This window comes from Oryzias latipes, chromosome 11, assembly GCF_002234675.1.
Source record: "Oryzias latipes chromosome 11, ASM223467v1".
NCBI classification, from domain to species: domain Eukaryota; kingdom Metazoa; phylum Chordata; class Actinopteri; order Beloniformes; family Adrianichthyidae; genus Oryzias; species Oryzias latipes.
Window position 1 is genome coordinate 10,344,874 of NC_019869.2, and position 22,228 is coordinate 10,367,101.

Below are 22,228 nucleotides of genomic sequence, written 5' to 3' on the forward strand. Positions count from 1 at the left end.
GGTCTAGCCTGTTCCCTAATAAAAATAGATAAAAAATGTAGCCCCTTTTCTCCATAAGGAAGGGATCATTTTCACACAACTCTGCACCAAAAAGTACCCCACCTTCATCCAACAGTCGCTGGGATAGGCTCCAGCAACCCCATGACCCCAAAAGGGATTAAAAGGGTTTGGAAGATGGACGGATGCACCAAACGATGTGAAATCTAAATCACATGTTGATGCTATTTTTGTCCAACTGGATCAAATCTTTAAGTATATATCCTTGCATTCAAGTTGGGGCTACATTTAATGCTCTTCTCTGTGATACAAGATGAATTAAGTATGAGGCCCACTCTGAATGTAGAGTGGGAGACATGTCTGGTCCTGTGGACAGGCAGGAGCAGCTCAGGGAGAGACGAAGTGACTACACACCTGCCTTATGACTGTCTGCAGTTCTTGTGCAAAAGCCCTGCATTCCACCGGAGGACTTAAAATTTGCTTTGGGTGGATTTTTCTGACTGTTTAAACGTTCACAGATTTGGGGAATTATTAAGTAAAGTGGTGGAAGTGATAATTGAAAGCTGTTATTGAATTTTCTGTTTTATTTTATTTTTTGGGGTGCAAAACCCAAATAAATATCATTTGAGTTGTGTGAAATGGATTCTAGACAGACGCACGCAACCCAAAAGTGGAGAAAAATTCCCTGAAACGTCTTTCAGTGCAATGGAAAATCGTACGTCTTTTCCGGTGAAGTTTTGCGCATTGTTTTGTTTTCTTTGTAATTCCACTGAAGCACGCTAAACTTTAAACAGCCCACTAAGTAGAAGCTTTCCGTTAATTCCCACGTGGACCGAAAAAAAAGATGACATCCTCTCTGTCCCCAACAAAGCCCACCGTCGTGCGCAAAAAGTGTAGCACACTTTACGCACGACTCAGCCATGGCACTCCATCCAGACTGACGGTAGCGCACAGAGAAAAAAGTAGGCCTTCATCTTCCTTTTAAAGCTCGACGCTGTCCACGTCCTCAAAAAGAATGGATCTAATTAAAACGCTGCACTCGTCATCATCGCCAAAAGCTTTGCCAAACGCGTCCTGGTGGAGAGAAGGCAGGGAGACGCAGAACCACATGACTGCCTCCGATCTGCAGAGGGATGGGAGTCAGATTGGGTTTCTCTTCTCTCATTGGTCGGTGGGCTGACTTTTGACACGCAGACCAGGGACCCTCCTGCCGTATAAATAGGCCTGATACATCTTTATTGTTCCAGCATCACGGCAGCAGGTTTCGGCAAAGTTTGGAGTTACTCGTGTCACCACAACTGTATGCCTGCTTGAAGGTGGTTTAGATACAGGGGCTCAGCGGCACAAGGAGTCTGCATGTCTGCATAGACATGCTCAGCTTTGTGGATACCCGGATTCTGTTGCTGCTTGCAGTAACTTCATACCTAACATCATGTCAATGTAAGTCCAAATGTCTTTTTTCTCTGATGGATTTTTCTTGACTTTTTTTGCGAATCCCACAGCTTGAGGATTTTGGCTCTTTGGACTTCAGTGATGATCAACATGAAGAAGGCTTTTAGCGCCTCTCAATAAAACTCAGTGGACTAAGTTCATGCAGAGGATTATTCACTTTTTTTCAAAGGATACAACCACGATATGAATAGATGCCGAGAGAGAAGCTGCTGGGGAAGGAAAACGCTCTCAGTGAGACGTTGATCCCTTTCACGGTTATTAATGCATGCTGGGTAGTTTCCATTTAAGGCAGATTGGGATATTCTCAAAGAACGAAGATTTTTGAAAAGTTTTGTGGGGCGTTGGACGCATTGTTCCATCTGAACGTCCAAAGAATGGAGTTTTATCATAGGAAACTGTGATGTCGCCCTCTAGTGGCCATGAGTGCGAACATCAACTTGGTACCAATTTGACTTTTTCACGTTATTCTTTACGTTTTTAGCTGTCTTACAATATCCAGTGTTCATTCTCCCCTTCAATACTATAAATATATCAACAAATAAGAAAACAATATATTTAAACATTTGAATCTTCCTAAATCGCATTTTTGTAGCTTTCTTCACTTTTAACCTTCAGTATAAAATTAAAATTAAACTAAATTGAAATCCACGACATTAAAATTTAGTTAAAAATAAATGTAATCTTTAACATTAAATGACAGGACAGTCAGAGATGAAAGTGCGCCACCTTGTGGACTAGATGACAAGCAACAAGTGAGAGTTCATGGAGAGGTCCCAGCTGTGAGTCCAGAGTCATCCAGGACAGATTGTCTGCAACAGTCCAGATGTGAGATGAAGTTTATCATCTGTGGAAACCAGACAATAGAATTACTGCAGAAACAAACAATAAAAACCAACATAGTCACAAATGTTTCCATTTTTCCCAAAGTGCAATGTGATCACAGATGATCCGGTTCTTGTTTGTAGAAGCAGACTATTCTAGTCCCAGGGGCATAAGGTACCTGTTGAGGCCTGTTAGTAGATGGAGACTTAAGATTAGGAATGCTGCAGCGCTGAGATCCACTGAAGCTCTCTGACCAAAGTTACAGTGCAGAATAGACACGGCCCTGAGCAACACTTCAAGCTGGGCTGAGACATGTTGGACAGAAAATGAATTTTAGGAAATGAACAGAGTGGGAGGGTTTTGTGTCTCTGAGTTTGCTAAAATATTATGGATTACTTCAGTTATGGATATATTTTCCAAAATCGCTGCAACGTGAATTCATTGTGATAGCTGGAATGTTTAATTTACTCCAGTTTGTTTTAACTTATTAGATAAAAAATGCTTTCAGTCTGACTTCTGCTGAGTGCCACGACAATACAGCCAGTCTTCACGTGCTTTCTAAACACTAAGAAAAGGGGGAAAAACATAACTTTCAGATGAGAAATGAAATTACAAATAGATTGAAAATGTGTTACTTTTTTCCAGCTTTTATCCCAAATGTGATTATTAAATATAATAAGTTATTTCTTTCTCTCCCCCCTTCTCTCCTCTGCCTCCTCTTCTTCATCTCCACAATGCTGCAGTGACGGTCAGTACACATGCATGCAACTATTAAAACAATTTTAAAAAGAGCAGTTTTACCATTTTTAGAAGCCATATTTTCCTCCAAAACATCTCAGGAAGAGGATTCTTGGTCGCTGATGACCCGTCGCCGCAATCTCAGTCAGGGCAGAGTGTTTCATTCAGGGATTTTTAAGTCCGAACTGAGTTATTTCATGCAAAGTTTCACCCTTCCTGTGCACACATAGGTGAGGGTCCTATTGGCTGGAGTCTGAAAGCTAAAACCTTGATGCAGAGGCCCCCGTGGGCCCTGGCACAAAGGATCCTTTCTGAGGACAGCAGAGAGGGAGAGCAGGCGGGTTTGCCTGAACAGCTGGTTCTGGGTCAGTTTGGAATCTCTCTTTGCTCCGCCGTTTGACAAGATACGGTCAAAGATCTGTTCTCAGACCAGTCAATTTAAACAGGATTTGATCAATGGAAAAACACAGAAAGACACCAACAAAACATTTAATACATTTAGCTTGAAACACTCTGCTTTTAACTGAGATTGAAGGGAACTTTGTGTTTGCAGTTCTATCGGCAGCATCATTAAAATACCCCATTTAGTGTCTTGTGTCATGCGAGGACGTTATTCATCTCAAGAGTCTTTAGTCTGGAATGGTACCATTGTTGTTTTCTGGCACATCTGTGCAGATGTTGATGTGTACGAACACACATCCTGCTCATTTTGAGATAGATGTTTGGGACTATTGTCCCAAACATATTCGCATGCACACATTTGCTTGTTAAAAAAGTTGGTCACAGAAGAAAAATAATAGTGAGAACCTCAGTATAATTAGCAATTTGCTGTATAAACCGAACGTAAATGTATCTTTTTGAAACCTCAGCACAGTGTGATGCTTTATGTGTGCTGTTTGACACCTGTAATCTCAGGTTTTTTCTGTGTTTTTTATTACAAACTGTGAGTCCATCTCGAAAAGTCAGTGAGGCTACCCGATTATAAAGTCGCCTGATTGAGTCAAACTATTCTGCCGGAGCAACAGATTGAGCTGCAAAGCAATAAACCGAGCCATCTGCTGTGTGTTGTGGTGTGACCTTGTGTGTGTTTTGTGCTGCAGGGCCCCAGAGGAGACAAAGGACCTCGAGGTGACAGGGTAAGCTGAGCTGCCTTTGATCTGAAAGCACGTGTCAGCAAATGTTCAGTTATGAGGATTCAACAAAACCTCTGTTTTGCTGACGTCAACTGACCCATTAACCCCACTAGGCTCCGCCCCCTTGTTTACATTACTCATGATGATAAAGTACTCCAGGGAAGGTTAATGTTGTTCAGTCTTATTTATGTGCGACCAAGCACAGAAACGGATGGAAATTGAAGTTGGCCTCGTGTAATACGTGCGGAAGAGATGCACATCGCTGCAGTGCCTGCACATATATCTAGTGCGTCCAAGGCTAAATGTGGTTTTTGGTCGCACATAATTAAAGTTAACGTTAAAGTTAAAGTCTTATTAGCTGTCGCTATACATAAGTGAGTGAAATGTGTTCTGCACAGTTGACCCGTCCTCTGGAGGAGCGGTGAGCTGCAGACATGACTTATAGTCCCTTTTATTTTTGGAAACAATTTGTTTCCTTTTAGCTTCTTAGTACAATTTAAAAAAGAAAAAACTTAATAAACAAAAAATGTGAAATTTAAGTAAAGATGCCTTCAGGGTTCTCATGCTGAAAAACAGTTTCAAGCAAGGTTATTTCAATTATCCTGCATGTTTTTAAGGGTCCTCCAGGCCCAGACGGAAAAGACGGCAAACCCGGATTCCCTGGCCCTCCTGGCCCCCCTGGACCCCCTGGACCTTCTGGACTTGGAGGAGTAAGTCTGAAAAGGGTTTTTAGTGTCACAGTGGCTCAAAAATGCCTGGCTGGTTGTTGTTGTTTTTTAGGCCTGTGTCATGTAAAGCAAACATCTTGGCTAAGATTTCTTAAATTTGAATAAATACAAATCAGGCTGATTAGGCACCAAATGTTTTATGCATTGAAGTCTGCCGGCTTTACTGCTACAGAAACATCCTATAGTTTGCCAAACAGAGAGTAAAAAGTGCAAAATCCACAAATCCTGATCGAAAAACTACATTTTTTCTTACAAAAGCTGCAAATTTTCTCATAAGCTGTTAGCACTGCTGCTAAAAAATGCCTTTTGGAACCTTTACAGTAACTTGCAGCTTTTCCATTCTCTGTTTTTATTGTCTAAGAGTCGTATTAACTACAAGCTTACTCTTGTCTTTCCAACAGAACTTTGCTGCTCAGTACGATGGCGCAAAAGCCCCTGATCCCGGCCCTGGACCCATGGTGAGGGCCGTCCTCTGCCTCCCCGCGCGATAACTCAAACTGGCCCACTTTCAGAAACCAAAAACTCCTCATATCAACATTTTAAACAATGATTTTTGGGATTTTAAATCACATTGCATTCTGTTTCATAAGTCCAATATCTGACATTTCTGTTTGTTTCAGCATTCTGACGATAGCAAGTTTTGGATTTGACTTATTTGGATAATTGTACGGTATTTCTCCTTATCAGGGCTTGGCTGGTCCCAGAGGACCCCCAGGACTTCCTGGACCCCCTGTAAGTTATGACAAACCTGCATCAAAGTAGACTTTAAATATACATTTTGACTAAAAATGCAATGTTTCCACATCTCAGGGGCCTCAGGGACACACAGGACACGCTGGTGAGCCTGGAGAGCCCGGACAAGCTGTGAGTTTATCTTCCAAGTAATTCTCAGACATTGCCATCCTGAACCGGTTAGACTTTAAAACTTTATATCTCCTTCACAGGGTGCTGTTGGGCCCCGTGGCCCCCCTGGACCCCCTGGCAAAGCTGGAGATGATGTAAGGATTTGATCTCTTTTTTAACCCTTATCTCTGAATTATTCACAGCTCCTGTTGGATTCTGCATGTTGGTGCTCAAAGGTCATCTGTGTTGTCTTGTAGGGTAACAATGGTAGACCTGGCAAGCCTGGAGACAGAGGAGCCCCTGGCCCCCAGGTAGGGCATCCTCATCAGAGCAAGGAATTGTGGTACAAAACGGCCGACAGCTAAAGCACCTCTGTAACTCGTTTTTAGGGAGCTCGTGGATTCCCCGGAACCCCTGGACTTCCAGGAATGAAGGGACACAGAGTGAGTGTCCATTCGTTGCTCTGTTTGGCATGAACCTCCCAAAGTCCACCAGCATGCTCCCAAACAGACCGCAGAGCAGTCTGCTGTGTTACCAAGAACAGCATTCTGTTTGATTACAGAGTTAACCTTCAGCCTTTGAAGTTTTTAGTTTCTTGAAAATTACTGGATTGCAGGGAGAAAAAGCTTCCTATAAAACCACACTAAAGACTAAAAACGTGTCCTCACTGGAGATTCTGAACACAGGTCTGTTACAGATGCATCGTTACTAGAAGTTAAAAAGCAGATGCATCATCATTTTTTCTTATTCCCTAGATTGTTGAGATGCTTTCAACTTTTACTTTCTATTTTTTTGTGATATGATGGTCTATACATATCCTCCAGCATCACTGTGATTCTGTGTTTTAGGGTTACACTGGTCTGGATGGCCGTAAAGGAGAACCTGGTGCTGCTGGTGCTAAAGTAAGGTTATTTCTGCTGGAAGCATGCTGTCTTCGTTTATTTGACTCCCCCTGCATCTTTATTTCATTCATATCCGTCTGTCTTCTAGGGTGAACCCGGTGCCCACGGAGCTGCTGGAAGTCCCGGCTTGGCTGTACGTTTCTTAAAATACACAACAGAATGATCACTTCATGTGAGCACAGGATGTGATGAAAAGAGCCTAAGAGAGCATCAAACATCTCTTCTTCAGGGACAACGCGGTCTGGCTGGTGAGAGGGGTCGTCCCGGTCCTGCTGGGCCTGCTGGTGCTCGTGGTGCTGACGGCAATGTTGGACCTGCTGGTCCCGCTGTGAGTTCACGGTTTTAAAAGTGTAGAATACTTTGACTTTTTTGACATTTACCTTGACGCATTTTTTTTCTCTTAAAAAAAATAGGGTCCCATGGGTGCTGCCGGTCCTCCAGGGTTCCCTGGTGGTCCTGGCCCTAAGGTGGGTGCTATGTCACTTCCTGTTGCATGCCGCTTTAGGACAGCACCAATTCAAACAGGTATTAAGAATTCCCAGGAGTGATGGTTGGCGTCTTTTGTTTATTAACAGGGAGAGGTTGGACCTATTGGTGCAACTGGCCCATCTGGACCTCAGGGCAACAGAGGAGAGCCTGGGTCTAATGGTGCTGTTGGACCTGTCGGCCCCCCTGTAAGTATAGGAAAATGCAGTTTTTCTGCTAAGTTTGTGTTCTACTGATTTGATGTCTTTGGTTTAGTTTTTTTTGATATACTTGCAAAGAAACACTAGATACCCCAACCCCAGACAGGTTTTCTTAGTAATACATCTTTATTGCATTCTTATACAGCCGTAAAAATAGTAAAACAGCAACACTTGATAAAGATGAGAAACTTTGAATTATATATACTGACCTCTGGTGCTTCTTTACAGGGTAACCCTGGTGCCAATGGCTTGAATGGAGCTAAGGGAGCTGCTGTAAGTATCTGCTGTGATAACAATAAACATTTTATGACGGGATCACACATTAGGAAAATGTATTTGCACACCAGACACTCTTTTACACTCATTTTTTGATTGCAAACCTCACAATGGTAAGAGGTCGGTAGTTAAAACATTAGACCCTATTTACCAAAACACAACAAGCTAGCTGAAGATTCTAATCTAAAATTCTCTTTCCTCCAAGTGTCAGTGTCTTGAAGATAAGTCAGAACATCTGGTCTTTTTGTTTTCTCTTCCTGAAACATTTTGGACTCATCCAAGTGGCAAAATGCTTCAAGAAGATGCAGTGACTCAACTTCAAGAAATCAAAAATTTAAATTGTCCTGAAGTTGCAACAAACATGTAAACCCTTCATACATGAACTCATAGCGGCTTAGTGATCACATTTGCTGTGTGCAGAACCACAGTTGGCTTCGGTGACCCACAAAAATCCACAGATTAGCAGTGTGACAGATGTGAATTCAAAGCCGTCTGCTCCTTCTACATGGAGTTCAGGCAGCATGAAAGATTAAATTAGCTGAACTTGTGTCTCACCTGTTGTTAAGGGTACCCCCGGCCCTGGTGGAGCTCCTGGCTTTGCTGGTGCAAGAGGAGGACCTGGACCTCAGGGACCTCAGGGTGCTGCTGGACCAAGAGGCCTCTCTGTAAGTCCTACAAAAGAAGTCATCAGAAACAATGATGTGTATGTTTGCTCTTCTGATAAAGGCCTTCTTTATTGATTGCAGGGAGATCCTGGTCCTCAGGGTACTAAGGGAGACACTGGTCCCAAAGGAGAGCCTGTATGTTCCTTATTTGTTGGAAATTAACCATTTAGAATCTGAAAAAAAACAATTATGACCCTCAACTACTCTGTCCCCGTACTCAGGGTAACGCTGGACCTCAGGGAGCCCCAGGACCTCAAGGGGAGGAAGGCAAGAGAGGACCAACTGGTGAGATTGGTGCAACTGGAGCTGCTGGCAACCGTGGAGCAAGAGTGAGCAATATTCTATTGGTATTATAGATCTGTGATATTATGCAGCAGGAGGTCACTGGGATTGGTTGTGTCGTTTAGGGGGCTCCTGGAAGCCGTGGTCTGCCTGGATCTGAAGGAAGAACTGGCCCCATTGTGAGTATGACATCCAAGGACATGCAAGAGTTTGTGGAATAGAGAAACTCTATCATGTTGATCTCTCCCTTCCCTCATCTAAGGGGATGCCTGGCGCTCGTGGTTCCACTGGTTCTGCTGGACCACGTGGGCCCCCTGGAGATGCTGGTCGTGCTGGTGAGCCTGGCCCAGCTGGTCTCAGGGTGAGTCTTTACCTGTGGTGGATCTAATTTTGCTTCAGGAGTCACAGATGCTCACATAAACTGACAGTTCATTGAAAGCTGTAACAACAGGCTACTCTGCAGACTGAAACAGAAACAAAGTAGTATTAGAAATGGATTGACTAGCTTTATTTTTCAGAAATGATAAATTATCTTAACAGCTAACCAGTTTGTTTTCTTCAGGGTCTCCCAGGAAGCCCTGGAAGCTCTGGTCCTCCAGGAAAGGAGGGAGCTGCTGTAAGTGAACCTCATTTTTCGTAAAAAGCTCATCCATGCATGTCTCCTCCCTAACTTCAAAACACCTGTAACAAAATTTGATGAAATGATTTTGTTTTGCTTATCCCTTAAGGGTCCTTCTGGACAAGATGGCCGCCCTGGACCTCCAGGCCCATCGGGACCAAGAGGCCAGCCTGGAAACTCTGGTTTCACTGGACCCAAGGGACCATCTGTGAGTGAATCTCAAGAGAGACCGTAACGGTTTCCAGTTCAAGACAAACTCCGTTTTTAATTTGACACAACCTGTGCTCCATCTGTCTGACATCAGGGAGAGCCCGGCAAACCTGGAGAGAGGGGATCCACCGGTCCTACTGGACTGAGAGTGAGTAAAATCTTCATGAAGACGAGAAATCCAAACTCAAAGCTGGAAGACTATAAATGCTGTAAATACATGAACATTTTCAACTGAAGACCATATCAGTTCATCAGCTGCTTCTATTGTCATCTTTAGGGACCTCCTGGACCTGATGGCAACAATGGAGCTGCTGGTCCCGTTGGAGCTGTTGTGAGTTATTGACTTTACTTATATTTCTTATCAAAAGTCATAAAGAAAAAACAAAACTAATCTTGGATTTTCTGTGCAGGGTGCCCCTGGTGAGAAGGGAGAACAGGGACCCGCTGGAGCTGCTGGTTTCCAGGTTTGGATGTCTTACTTACTTCAATAACAACAAGACATTTTGAATGGATTTCCAGAAGATTTGCAGCAAAACGTCACTTAAGAGTTTTAAAAAATGTCATTTCTTATTGACTCAAAAACGCAAAATGCTGATTGTAATTCTCTGGATAGATTCTTGAACTTCCCAAAACGGATCTTTTTCCTTCTGATGTCTGTTACTTGACCTTTTCAGGGTCTGCCTGGACCTGCTGGACCAGCTGGAGAGGCAGGCAAGCCTGGAGAAAGAGTATGTTTTACTCAACTGAACTACAGAATTTGTGGAAGGGAATGAAAATGGTCCAAACATAAATTTCTAACACACTCTTCTTGTGTCTGTAGGGTATCCCAGGAGATCAGGGAGTCTCTGGACCTGCTGGTGCCAAGGTGAGATTACCTGTCTATGTTTTATCATTTAACTCTGTAGCTTCAAATATAAACAAAGTTGTGTTTTTTAATCAATAAAGCAATACCATTTTTTTATTTAGTGTATTTAGAACTCAAATTGTTGTTCAAATAGAATGCTTTGATTAGCATTTTAAACTATTTAAAAATGAGTACTAAATAAATGGGTGACCCTTCAGGGAGAGCGTGGCACCAATGGCAGTCCAGGAGCTACTGGCCCTCAGGGACCAATAGGACCTCGTGGCCCTGCTGGAGCCCCTGGAGCTGATGGTGGCAAGGTGACTGAGGAAACCCATTTTAGTGAAAACTATGTTGAAAGGAACAAAAGTTAAACAACATTGCTTGGCCTGTTTTCAGGGAGAGCCTGGTGCTGCCGGAGCTGCTGGTGCTCAAGGACACCAGGGAGCTGGAGGCATGCCTGGTGAGCGTGGAGCAGCTGGTACCCCCGGACCTAAAGGAGAAAAGGTAACGTTGAGATCATCAGATTATTGGATGGGTGTTTTTGTGCACTACTTCTTTTTTGTCACAGTCCATAAAATGAGTTTTTCCTTCATTATACAGGGAGAACCTGGACACAAAGGCCCTGATGGAAATTCTGGCAGAGATGGAGCTCGCGTAGGTTAAACCTCCCTGTTCAGCTTGAAATGTTATTCAAAATGTCTTCAAAATATTTATAAAAGTTCAATAAATTTGAAATTTAGTGTTATCATTTTCTCCCTTGTCCTCAAATAGGGTATGCCTGGACCCGCTGGACCTCCTGGACCAAATGGAGCCAATGGTGATAAGGTAAATCTGTGCACTATTTACGACTAAAGTAACTCACAGGAACAATATTTAAATGTCACCCAAAGCTACAAAAAGAAAAAAGAAATGTCATTAGATCGTTAACGCTTGTTTGGAAGAAAAATGACACTTTCTCCAGTTGTAGCTTCAAATCTATAACTCTTAAGTCTCAACACTGCCATCTAATGGTCATTTTAAGAACTATTCTTTCTTGTCTTCAGCTAAACATCGAATGCCAAAATATTTAAACTAAGTCAAATTAAACAAACACACTGAAATGTAACAATATTTTTCTAATTAATTGTGAAAAATTCGATAGAATATAAGCGTTGTTGGTGATTGGGAACGCTCAATTTGGATTTTAACTAATCAATCATTACATGGCTGAATCTAAACTAAGACACTAAATTCTTCTGCAGGGTGAGAGTGGTTCTTTTGGACCTGCTGGCCCTGCGGGACCCCGTGGACCATCTGTAAGTAACTGCTGGAGTTTTTTGTTTTATTCACATTTTTAAACCACGTCCATTAGAACAGCATTCAATCAAAGGTGGTACTTTTGGGTCGTCAAAGCACTTTTTGTAACTGGCTTGTTGGTGCCCATAGGGAGAGCGTGGTGAGGTCGGACCTGCTGGACCTCCCGGATTTGCCGGACCCCCTGTAAGGCCCTGTTGAAGTACATCCACATTATAGTAAAAATATCCAAATATACATTTTAACCTTGATATATGCTACAAAGAAATGATTGGTGGTCTCCTTAGGGTGCTGATGGTCAGCCTGGAGCAAGAGGAGAGCGTGGACCTTCTGGAGGAAAGGGAGAAACTGGCCCCTCTGGCCCTGCTGGACCCGCTGGACAGTCTGGACCTTCTGTAAGTCCAAACACTTTGATATAATCGCATGAGAACAGGGATCTTTTGAAAAGACATCAAAACAAGACAGCTGTGTTACCTTTTTTTACATGGCTAAACTCACAGATTGATGTTAATACACCTTAACCCTTGTGCTATCCTAGGCACTTTAGCAATGGGAGTTGGGACATCTAGACCCACTAGACAGTGCTCTGAACCTTTTTTCTTCAATGATTTGTGATCTTCACTGGTGTCCATGGATTACATGAAATCTTTCCACCTTTATCCACCTTTATCATGGTAGGGAGAACATGTCAATGTTAGGGTGGGGTCATCTAAGATAGCACAAGGGTTAAAGGGCCTCTACCATGCTATTCCTAAGCCTTTCAGAGTAAGCTATATCCATCTATACGGATAAAGCTCCGCTGCCCAGCTCATGACGTCATCCTAGAGCCGGCCTCTGCAGCGTGTCTACATTTCGATCTTGAAAACAAGCAACATCCAAACTTTTGCAAAGATGGATGTCCATATTGTGGAGCCTTAGAAAATCTTTTTCCCGATCACCGCTAGCTCCCTATAGAAAGTGGGTGTTTGTGTTAGCCTGGGGCGGTGCTGGCAGCACAGACTCTTCCTGGAAGAGGCTGTTACTTGATTTGTTACGTCACAATCTTGTTTTCAGGGATTGGGAAGGGCTGTCGTTCAGAGAGCAGGTTTTTTATAGAGATGAACGAATCAAATTAATCGAAATACCACTTTGGGGTTGTTTTTTGTGCTGAATAAACATTATAATACACTTAATAGCTCAAAGAGTTGATTTTTCATGATAGAGACTGTTTAAAGTTAGAGTTTTTGATTTTTATGTATTTTCTGGGGATCTAGGGTCCTTCTGGCCCCGCTGGAGCCCCTGGTGCTCGTGGAGACACCGGTCCTGTTGTAAGTATGCACACAAAAACGCACTCTTTGTTGATTTCAAGCATCATTTACCTTAAGCCCACTTCAGCCCTCACACATGCACTCCAACACATCTGAAGTCTTTAAGTCATATCCCATTAAAAAGGAAGAATGTTTACATTTTTTATCAGCTTATTTGTTCATATGACTTTTTATTTTTATCCTACTATGAGTGTCAGTTTACCAGATAATATTTGTGACCTCTGAAAGAACTATTTGCGTTTCTTCTCAGGGTCTCACTGGCTTCCCTGGTGCTGCTGGTAGAGTTGGTGCTCCTGGTCAGGCGGTGAGTACCTATTTTGAATGTGCAGTAATTCATTAACACTCATGAGTACTTTAACAAACTTGTTCTGCTCCTCTGTTTTTTAGGGTATAGTCGGACCACCAGGCCTTGCTGGTCCAGCTGGTAAGGATGGCCCTCGTGGTCTCCGTGGTGACCCTGGTCCTGCTGGTCCATCTGGTGAGCAAGGAATGGTAGGACCACCTGGTGTATCTGGAGAAAAAGGATCCCCTGGAGAGCCCGGCCCCGCTGTGCGTGATATGAGATAACAAATGACTGACGTTTGATTGATTATTTTCCTTTAAACTGCAAATGTTCCCATTAAACATGAGTGTTTGGCCATTTCTTTAGGGAGCTCCTGGCCCTCCTGGAACCACTGGTCCTCTTGGACTTCAGGGATTCGTTGGTCTATCTGGTGCTAGAGGAGACCGTGGTACACCTGGTGCTGCTGGTGCTGTGGTATGTGAAAACTAAAACCAGGAAAAAATTAAAGTGCAATTAGTCATCAGGGGGAAATCATTCAACTTTAAAACTGTTGTTTTATTCGGTAGCTGCTGTAAAAGACTTTGTCATCACCATGACAACAGAAAAAGCCAAAAAAAAGAGAAATGGCAGCTCCTTAAACACAACCACTGTAGGGTTTGGTTGGAAGAAGGTCAAATTCACTAATTTTCTCTATCACTCCACAGGGAGAGCCAGGAAGAGCTGGACCTCCCGGTGCTGCAGGACCTCGTGGTCCTCCTGGCAACATTGGTATGCCTGGTATGAGCGGACCTCAGGGAGAAGCAGGACGTGATGTAAGTTTAAACGTGTCCATTGAAGAAGTGCAGAGCCATTTCTACCTGAACATTAAACTTATTCATTTAAACAGCCCATGTGAAACCTCAAAGCAGTTTTCAACATGAATAACACTTAGTTTTTTAGCCAATCACATTTCTTAAACTTTAAATCAACTCTATAATTTGTATCTATCACAGGTTTGACACATAGTTCTTCCTGAATCTCTGTCCCTCTTTGAAAAAAGCTTTTTTAACCGCAGTCATGTCAGATGCTGTTTAGATTTGTATTTGTACACATATACCATAGTAAACATTACTTCATTTACTGTAGTGAGAAATTATATTAGAAAACATTTTAACAGAAAACGTATCAATCGTTTTGTTTCCCACTGGAGACAGTGCTGTTAAAGGCAGCGTCTCTTGCAAAGTGTTTTTTTTAGATTTGAGTGAATAACATTTTTTGTTGACCTACTCTGACCACATTAGCGTTGCAGCTTTAGGGAACAAACACATTTACACAAACACCATATTTGCTACAAAGATGCTCTGGTTTTGTGGCTATCTGTGTATAATCTTGTCTTAATCACTGATTCTTTGTTTATTGTTTTACCAAATTTGAAATTTGAACAAAAATTCACCTGCAATGCAAACCGTGCGGCCTAAAACTAAAAATAATTGTTTTTTTTTGCATAAACTTCAAAACCTTCTGCCATCTGCAGGGTAACCCTGGTAACGATGGACCCCCTGGTCGTCCTGGTGCTGCTGGATTCAAGGTAAAGCCTGTTCAGACGTTTTCCAACATGTTAATTTGCAGAAAAAACCCATAAAACAAGGTCTTCTCTGACCCACAATGCTTAGGGAGACCGTGGAGAGCCTGGACCCGCTGGCTCAATGGGACTTGGCGGCGCCCCTGGACCTGCTGGACCCACTGGAGCCCCTGGCAGACCTGGAGGCCGTGGAGAGGCTGTAATTTGTTTTTTTTTTTACATTTTCATGTAACATAATTTGCAGCATATATGCATAACCTAGAGAGCTCATCCATACTTTTATTCTCCTTTGTCCCTAGGGCCCAGCTGGTCCCACTGGACCTGCTGGGATTGCTGGAGCCAGAGGCGGTGCTGTAAGTACTATTAAAAGGCTTGAGTGTAAAAATATTTTCTCTGCGTTTAACGAATGAAAACACCAGTATTCATGGCAGTTTTGTCTTTGTTCTGTTGTAGGGACCTGCTGGACCTCGTGGTGAGAAGGGAGTTGCTGGAGACAAGGGTGAGAGAGGCATGAAGGGTCTGCGTGGACATCCTGGTCTCCAGGGAATGCCTGGACCATCTGTAAGTGTCCAAAATTCCCATTTAAAAACGAAGCGAAACCAAAGTTTGCGCTGCTGGCAGAGAACTTCAAGTGTGTTTTCTCACCCACAGGGACCTGCTGGTGACTCTGGACCTGCTGGACCAAATGGACTTTCTGGACCCAGAGTAAGTGGAATCCAAAAGAGTCAAAAAAGAACATTTGAAGGAAAAAAAAGTACAAACTGCACAAAAATTAAAAGTGAACATAACTTTTTTCCCCTACTGAAAAGTACAACATATTTTGTTGTCTATAATTATATGAGGTGGTGTGCCACTCCTTCAGGCAGCTGATTCCTCTCATTTATTTAAGCTTCTCATTTAAGTCTACATGTCACTAAGTTGTCATGCATTCTTCTCTTTCCTCACAACAACACTTTCATAGAAAAATCAATTCAGGATGCTGAATATAAGAAATGTTCTTTTTGTCTGCAGTTGATTTAGGAGAATATGACATTCTTGAGATCCATGAATGTGTGAGAAAACCCATTGTTGACAGACTTATTATTAATGTATTGGGATGATCTCTTCTTCAGGGACCTGCTGGACCACATGGACCTCCTGGCAAAGATGGCAGAGCTGGTGCCCATGGTACTATTGGTGCTCCTGGTGCTCGTGGACCTCCTGGATTCAGTGGACCAGCTGTAAGTTCTACACTATTTTCTTCTTTTCAGAATTTTTTTTGCATAGTTTGAGCCTGTATCTGCATACAGAATCATTCTCTCGTTCTCTTTAGGGTCCTGCTGGAGCTCCTGGTCTCCCTGGACCACCTGGCCCTGCTGGCGGTGGATACGATGTCTCTGGCGGATACGATGAGTACAGAGCTGATCAGCCCACTTTGAGAGCCAAGGATTACGAGGTTGATGCCACCATCAAGTCACTCAACACCCAGATCGAGAACCTGCTTACCCCTGAGGGATCAAGGAAAAATCCAGCCCGCACCTGTCGTGACATCAAGCTCGGCCATCCTGAATGGAGCAGCGGTGAGTTTTTTTTTGTCTGAGATACTAACAACAAAGAGATCAATTTATTGTGAAGGATTTTTTTAAACAATAAAACAAGTCTAAGTTCAGTTTTTCTCCTGATGTGCAGGATTTTACTGGATCGACCCCAACCAGGGCTGCATAAATGATGCCATCAAGGTCTTCTGCGACTTCACCACCCGCGAGACCTGCATCTATTCCCACCCTGAGAGCATCGCCCGCAAGAACTGGTACAGAAGCACAGAGAACAAGAAACATGTCTGGTTTGGAGAGACCATCAACGGTGGTACTGAGGTGAGAGGGGAAAGCTTCTTTGGCATCCCCCAAGCAAGCACTCATTCCACAGAACTGACGTCTGTTCTTTCCCTTCTGTAGTTTGCCTACAATGACGAGACCCTGAGCCCCCAGAGCATGGCCACCCAGCTGGCTTTCATGCGCCTGCTTTCCAATCAGGCCAGTCAGAACATCACCTACCACTGCAAGAACAGCATTGCCTACATGGATGGTGAAAGCGGCAGCCTGAAGAAGGCTGTGTTGCTCCAAGGTTCCAACGACGTGGAGCTCAGAGCTGACGGCAACAGCCGCTTCATCTTCTCCGTGCTGGAGGACGGCTGCACTGTGAGTATCTTTTCACTGTGTGTTATTTTAGTTCTGTGTGGTTTTGAAGAAATCAGTTTTATTTCACTTTTTTCTTTCTTGCAGAGACACACTGGTGAATGGAGCAAGACAGTTATTGAGTACAGAACAAATAAACCATCTCGCCTCCCCATCCTCGACATTGCACCTTTGGACATTGGTGAAGCCGACCAGGAGTTTGGTTTGGACATTGGCCCAGTCTGTTTCAAATGAATAGACTTGTGATAAATTAACAGCAAAAGAAAAAAAAAAGAGAGAAAGAACGAAAAAAGAAATCCCCAAATCTCTGCCCTTCTTTTTGTGTTTTTTTTTTTTAAATGCTGATTTCCGTCTGCACATCCACTTGCTAAAAATAGGCAACTATCGGCGAGGACTGAACGGACTGAAAGGAGCGTTTGTGCAATTCAAATTAATACAGCCACCCAAAGGGACGCGGGAAAACACCTTGTTGTGGGACATTATGTCATCCTTTTGTAAAAAATAAAACAAGTGTAATAAAAATGCTGAAGTGTGCATCACGTTGTGGTCTTTGTATATCTTCCAGAGAGGAGGTTTAAAACCACAATTTCCAAGAAAAAAAGGTTTGAACTACCTCATGCCTGTGCATAAAGAAAATACTATTGGTGAGAGCTGGGTCCACAACAGAGATGTTAAGACTTTTGATGCTTCAAGTTTTGTCCCATTTCGGAAGGTGCTCAGTTACTTGAAGCAGGGATCTATGGTGCTATTATGCAGCTGTGGAACGAACCACTTTTTTTGCTGTATTATTTTGTATTGACCTTTGAGGAGTCCTGCTTGTATCCCGCTGATACTCCCTCGTTTTAAGCAGGTGGAATGTTTCAAAAGTTGATGTCTGTTTGGTTTTGTTTTTTTGTTCTTTTTCTAGCTTGTTTTCTTTCCCCCATCATGCTTTTTTAGTCTTCCAGTCCCACTTCCAATGTTCATACTGACAGCACATAATTTCACAGAGTTCTAAATAGTTTTCGGCGGCCTCTTCTCTCTCTGAAACAATGACTCCCCAAAGTCTATTGTACCTATTTTGTATATGTGAGATGTTTAAATAAATTGTGAAAAGTTCTGAAATAAAGCATGTCCAATGTTCCAAAACCCACTACAAAGTGACTTAAGCGCGTTCATGTTTTGATGACACTGCTGAAGGTGTGTCACTGTCATTTTCTTTTCACTGGCTTTACTTCAGCTGATGATTTAAATGTCATCACTGAATTTTACATCTTCCTATTGTGGAGGCACAGCCATATTTCGAATTTTGTTCCCCACTGGTTTCGCCTTTCAACCATGCATTAAATTCCATGTAAAGGGAATTCCTGTTTACACTGACCATGCCAATGTGTGATTACTAACGTGCATTGATTTTTGTAAATATGCATCCTGTCACGTTGCTTTTTCTTGCATAATACAGCTTTTGCATCCAAATAAATTTCTGTGGTTTGGGTCAAGGGATAATTTTCAGTGATGCATGATTATGGTCATTACACTTCCCATGGAGATTAGGCTTCTTTTCAGCTAGCTTCATTTGTTCTTTTTACTGTATTGCTATATTAGGGGCGGCTGTGGTGCAGCGGTAGGGCGGTCGACCCATGATCATAACATTGCAGGTGCGATTCCTGCCTTGCATGCCCATGTGTCAAAGTGTCCTTGGGCAAGACACTGAACCCCACCTTGCCTCTGGTGGGAGGTTGGGGCCAGTGTTTGGCAGTGGAGTCGCCACCAGTGTGTGAGTGTGTGAATGGGTGAATGGGACTGTGACTGTAAAGCACTTTGGGCCTTCAAAAGAGGGTAGAAAGCGCTATATAAGTATATGCCATTTACCATTTTACATATAGATCATGGTGCTGGAGTTTCAGCTGTTGTTGGTGTTTGCTGCAACACCTTGGTTGGTCACTGGATGGTGTTGTTGCTTAAATGCAAATACTCTTGTTTGGGGACTTAGAGATAAGTTTGATGTAGAGGATCATGGCATCGCTAAATTTTTTTCTAACTTCATGGTTATTCCTTGTTGTAATATTTAAGGTTTGACATTTCAAGGATGTGGGATTGAGAAAATTATTTTAAATGGTTCTGTAGTCTTTTTTAATGTTAGATTTATTGTGTAGGTCAACTAACCGGGTCAACAGTCATACAGTGGCATTTAAGCTTTAAAAAATCTAAGGTCATTAAATGTGTAAAATATATATATATATATATATATATATATTATTGAATACCTTATTTTTCTATTAAAATTGATAAGGCTTAGTTGGAAAGAGGAAGGCAATTAAAAACTTATTGTAGATAATCCCAGATGATCACTCATTTGAACAGTTATGCAGATTCCCTTTTGTTTCCAGCAGATAGCTCTTTACAGAGCCCAAATAAAGACATGGCATAGACAAATTCAGATCTTCTGCTGGCATCAAACACACCTAACGTAATGTTGGATAGTCCTCCTTGACTGCAAAAGCAAATACAAAAAAATCCCACACAGAATAAAGATGAGGGTTGTTCACCAATATGTACAATCAATATTGCAGACATGCAATGTCCCCTTGTGCTATCTTAGATAACCCTACCCTTACATTGACGTGTTCTCCCTACCATGACAAAGGTGGATAAAGGTGGAAAGATTTCATGTAATCCATGGACACCAGTGAAGATCACAAATCATTGAAGAAAAAAGGTTCAGCGCACTGTCTAGTGGGTCTACATGACCCCACTCCCAATGTTACAGTGCCTAGGATAGCACAAGGGTTAAGCATTTACCTTTATGAAGATGATCTGATGGTGCCGTGAAAAAATGATTCAAGATGAAAGATCAAAACAAATCAAACAGTCATTAACAGTAAGTTACAAAAAATGTATTCATTTGAGTGTGAACAAATGAAATCAAATTTATGGGAATTTTGAGTTTGTTACCAAAATAGAAAACACATTTGAAATGTCGTCATCATTGATTGTCATTTTTCCCAACAGAATGGCAGAAAACATGACATCAGACTAAATCAGAAGCAATCAGAGTCATTCTCAACGCACAAGAACTCTACAGCTTTAAAATTCATAGTAATATGATCCTTTTACAAAGCCACAAATGACAGCAATGACTGAGACAGTTTGTAAAACACGAAAAACTAGCAGGCATTGCATGACTGAAATATTTCAAATATTTGGTTGATCCAAATAATTTAGTTCACCGTGCTCTTTTCAACAGTACTTCTAAACATGTTATGTCAGTGGAGAAAGAACAAATGTGGTTTTGCAGCATACTTATCAGACACTCTGACAGAAAACACACAAAAAAGACGTTACAGAAGTACTCCTCTGCAGCATATTACTTTGAGCTGTGACAGACTTGTTTAAAATCATGAGACTTCAAGGGTGTATTCAGACTAGACACATTGGTTCATCTAAGTGAACCAAAGTTTGTTTCCCTTGATTATCCAGAAAAAATTTTCAGTCTGAATACATCCAAGTGAACCCTGGCCCGGGACCAAAAACCGCTCTCTGACCCATCTTTTGAGGTGGTCTCGATTTGTTTCCAATTGGACTGAGCTTCGGTTCCCTTTTCAGTGTCCTCAGTCTGAATAGGCTCCATGCTTGTAGTGGAAAAACCGGACCAAATGTCCAACGTAGCGGGGCATTATGGGATGCACAGTAGGAAGGTAGCAATCATACGTTGTAGACAAACATGGAGCAACACTGAGACACAGCAACTCATTGAAATGTGGTCGGATGAACGCAGGCTCATCATAACTACTTTTAACATGACACACATCGCTTCTCACTGTTATCCCAACAATCTATATGACATGAACACTTATCAGCATACTATCTTAGCCGTTGGCCCCTCAGTAACCGCCCTGCAGCATGCCTCCAGCTTACGATAGCAAGTACAAAGGGTTGTACTTGACATTGATACAGACGTTCAAAGTTGATCAGCAAACAATAAAGTTTGAATAAGTGAACCATCCCGACAAGGACTGCAAAGCACAGGACTTCCATTGTTATTTCTCTCATTGATTTGCCCCGCCCTTGTGATTCCTGGCCAATGACTGAAGAGATCTTGGGTCACATGCTTTTGTTTACAAGCTTTGGTTTGACACAGAAATGTCCAGTTGAAAGGTTCAAGACTCAGTCTGGACCACATAAAACAGACTCGGTCAGGACCATGAACTTTTACGTTCAGAACACACCAATAGCCCAAAACCAATAGTTCCCCTCTGAGTTGTGGGTGGGACTGTTAGTGCGGAGTAAAGGCCCGTACACACCGGGACGAATATTCGCCAGGCGTTATTCGCCAGCGTTTTTCGCCACGTTTTTTGTGTTCACACCCAGGCGATTTTCGCTGACGATGAGCCGAGCAAACATGCAATTTCATTCCCTGACATTAGATGGCGCTTAATGTAAACAGAAATACTCCTGTACACAAGGTGGCGCTGCGCAACTTTACGCTTCTTAAAGTCGCTTTTCACTCAGAAGAAGAGAGCAAGTATTTACGCGCTTGTCAGAATCATACAAAGAAAACATGAATATTTCAAGCACCAGTAGCTCCAACTGGTGCTTGGTTTGGGGATATTTTAGAATGTCCGTCATTATTTCTTCGCGGCAGTGTAGACGCTACTTGGGGTCTATCTTCTTCGCTGGTATGTGTGCTCAGCAAGGCAGTTTTGTGTTTGAGCGCCCCCAAGTTGTGTTTTACTGTAACTTCAGAAGCTCCAGACACGTGTGCAAAAGCGCCATTCTCATTGGTTGAATAGAAAAAAAACGAACCCGAGGCGTTTTTTTTTTGACGCTTTGGCGCGTGGCGTTTTTTCGCGTCGGTGTGCACACTCTCATTGGTGCCCTTTGTTTAGTCACGAAGCGTTAAACGTCGGCGAAAATCGCCGGCGAAATTCGTCCCGGTGTGAACGGGCCTTAAGCCCGCTTCTACTTCCCATTATCCATCTGTTTACATTCTCCCGCTTGCTTCGACACACAATACCAGCGAGCATTATTAGAGCTGTATAGTTTTGAGGCAGATGGGAGCTCGGACGAGGAAAACAAAGACGTTCGTGGATCTATTTGTCTACAAGTGGATGATCAGAATGGAGCGGAGCAGGGAGCTTTTGACCTGCCGATTGTAGCTCCTATGTCACACCTACAAGCTTTTCCCAACAGATTTTTTTTGGTCTGCTCCTGATTCTCAACTATTTGAATAAAAAAATACTCAGAAATACAGTTTTAATCTTAATCGTCCTAATAAATGTCCCCCATCATCAGAAAAATTGTTACTTCCAATTTTCTGTGTTCAGGAACTTGTGTGATCAATATTTGCATTTCTTGTTTGGCAGGTTAAGCAGCGATCTGCTTAGTTTTTATGCTCCACCCGCGTTTACAAGGTACTGTGCACTTTGCCTAG

At 42.6% G+C, this 22,228-nt stretch overlaps 1 protein-coding gene across 1 annotated transcript; it reads left to right on the forward strand.

Annotated features, from left to right (window-relative positions):
• Positions 1-1,230: 1,230 nt before the first annotated feature.
• On the forward strand, positions 1,231-17,950 carry col1a2 (collagen type I alpha 2 chain). Its single transcript, XM_023959808.1, has 50 exons — positions 1,231-1,437; positions 3,015-3,019; positions 4,110-4,145; positions 4,760-4,852; positions 5,272-5,328; positions 5,558-5,602; positions 5,681-5,734; positions 5,815-5,868; positions 5,971-6,024; positions 6,103-6,156; positions 6,562-6,615; positions 6,704-6,748; positions 6,845-6,943; positions 7,029-7,082; positions 7,191-7,289; positions 7,530-7,574; positions 8,144-8,242; positions 8,324-8,377; positions 8,464-8,571; positions 8,650-8,703; positions 8,787-8,885; positions 9,087-9,140; positions 9,253-9,351; positions 9,448-9,501; positions 9,631-9,684; positions 9,764-9,817; positions 10,028-10,081; positions 10,174-10,218; positions 10,416-10,514; positions 10,594-10,701; positions 10,798-10,851; positions 10,969-11,022; positions 11,439-11,492; positions 11,623-11,676; positions 11,778-11,885; positions 12,744-12,797; positions 13,048-13,101; positions 13,185-13,346; positions 13,447-13,554; positions 13,785-13,892; positions 14,594-14,647; positions 14,733-14,840; positions 14,941-14,994; positions 15,095-15,202; positions 15,293-15,346; positions 15,754-15,861; positions 15,954-16,200; positions 16,310-16,494; positions 16,576-16,818; positions 16,903-17,950. Exons 1-50 carry the CDS (start codon positions 1,368-1,370, stop codon positions 17,047-17,049), a joined length of 4,071 nt encoding a protein of 1,356 aa, XP_023815576.1. The 5' UTR covers positions 1,231-1,367; the 3' UTR covers positions 17,050-17,950.
• The last annotated feature ends 4,278 nt before the right edge of the window (positions 17,951-22,228 follow it).

Bases quoted from the DNA above. Each gene is read 5' to 3' on its own strand.
- col1a2 (XM_023959808.1), top strand. From the start codon at position 1,368: ATGCTCAGCTTTGTGGATACCCGGATTCTGTTGCTGCTTGCAGTAACT. The intron at 6,157-6,561 runs GTGAGTGTCCAT...TCTGTGTTTTAG, and splicing joins CAGGAATGAAGGGACACAGA to GGTTACACTGGTCTGGATGG. The intron at 15,203-15,292 runs GTAAGTGTCCAA...TCTCACCCACAG, and splicing joins AGGGAATGCCTGGACCATCT to GGACCTGCTGGTGACTCTGG.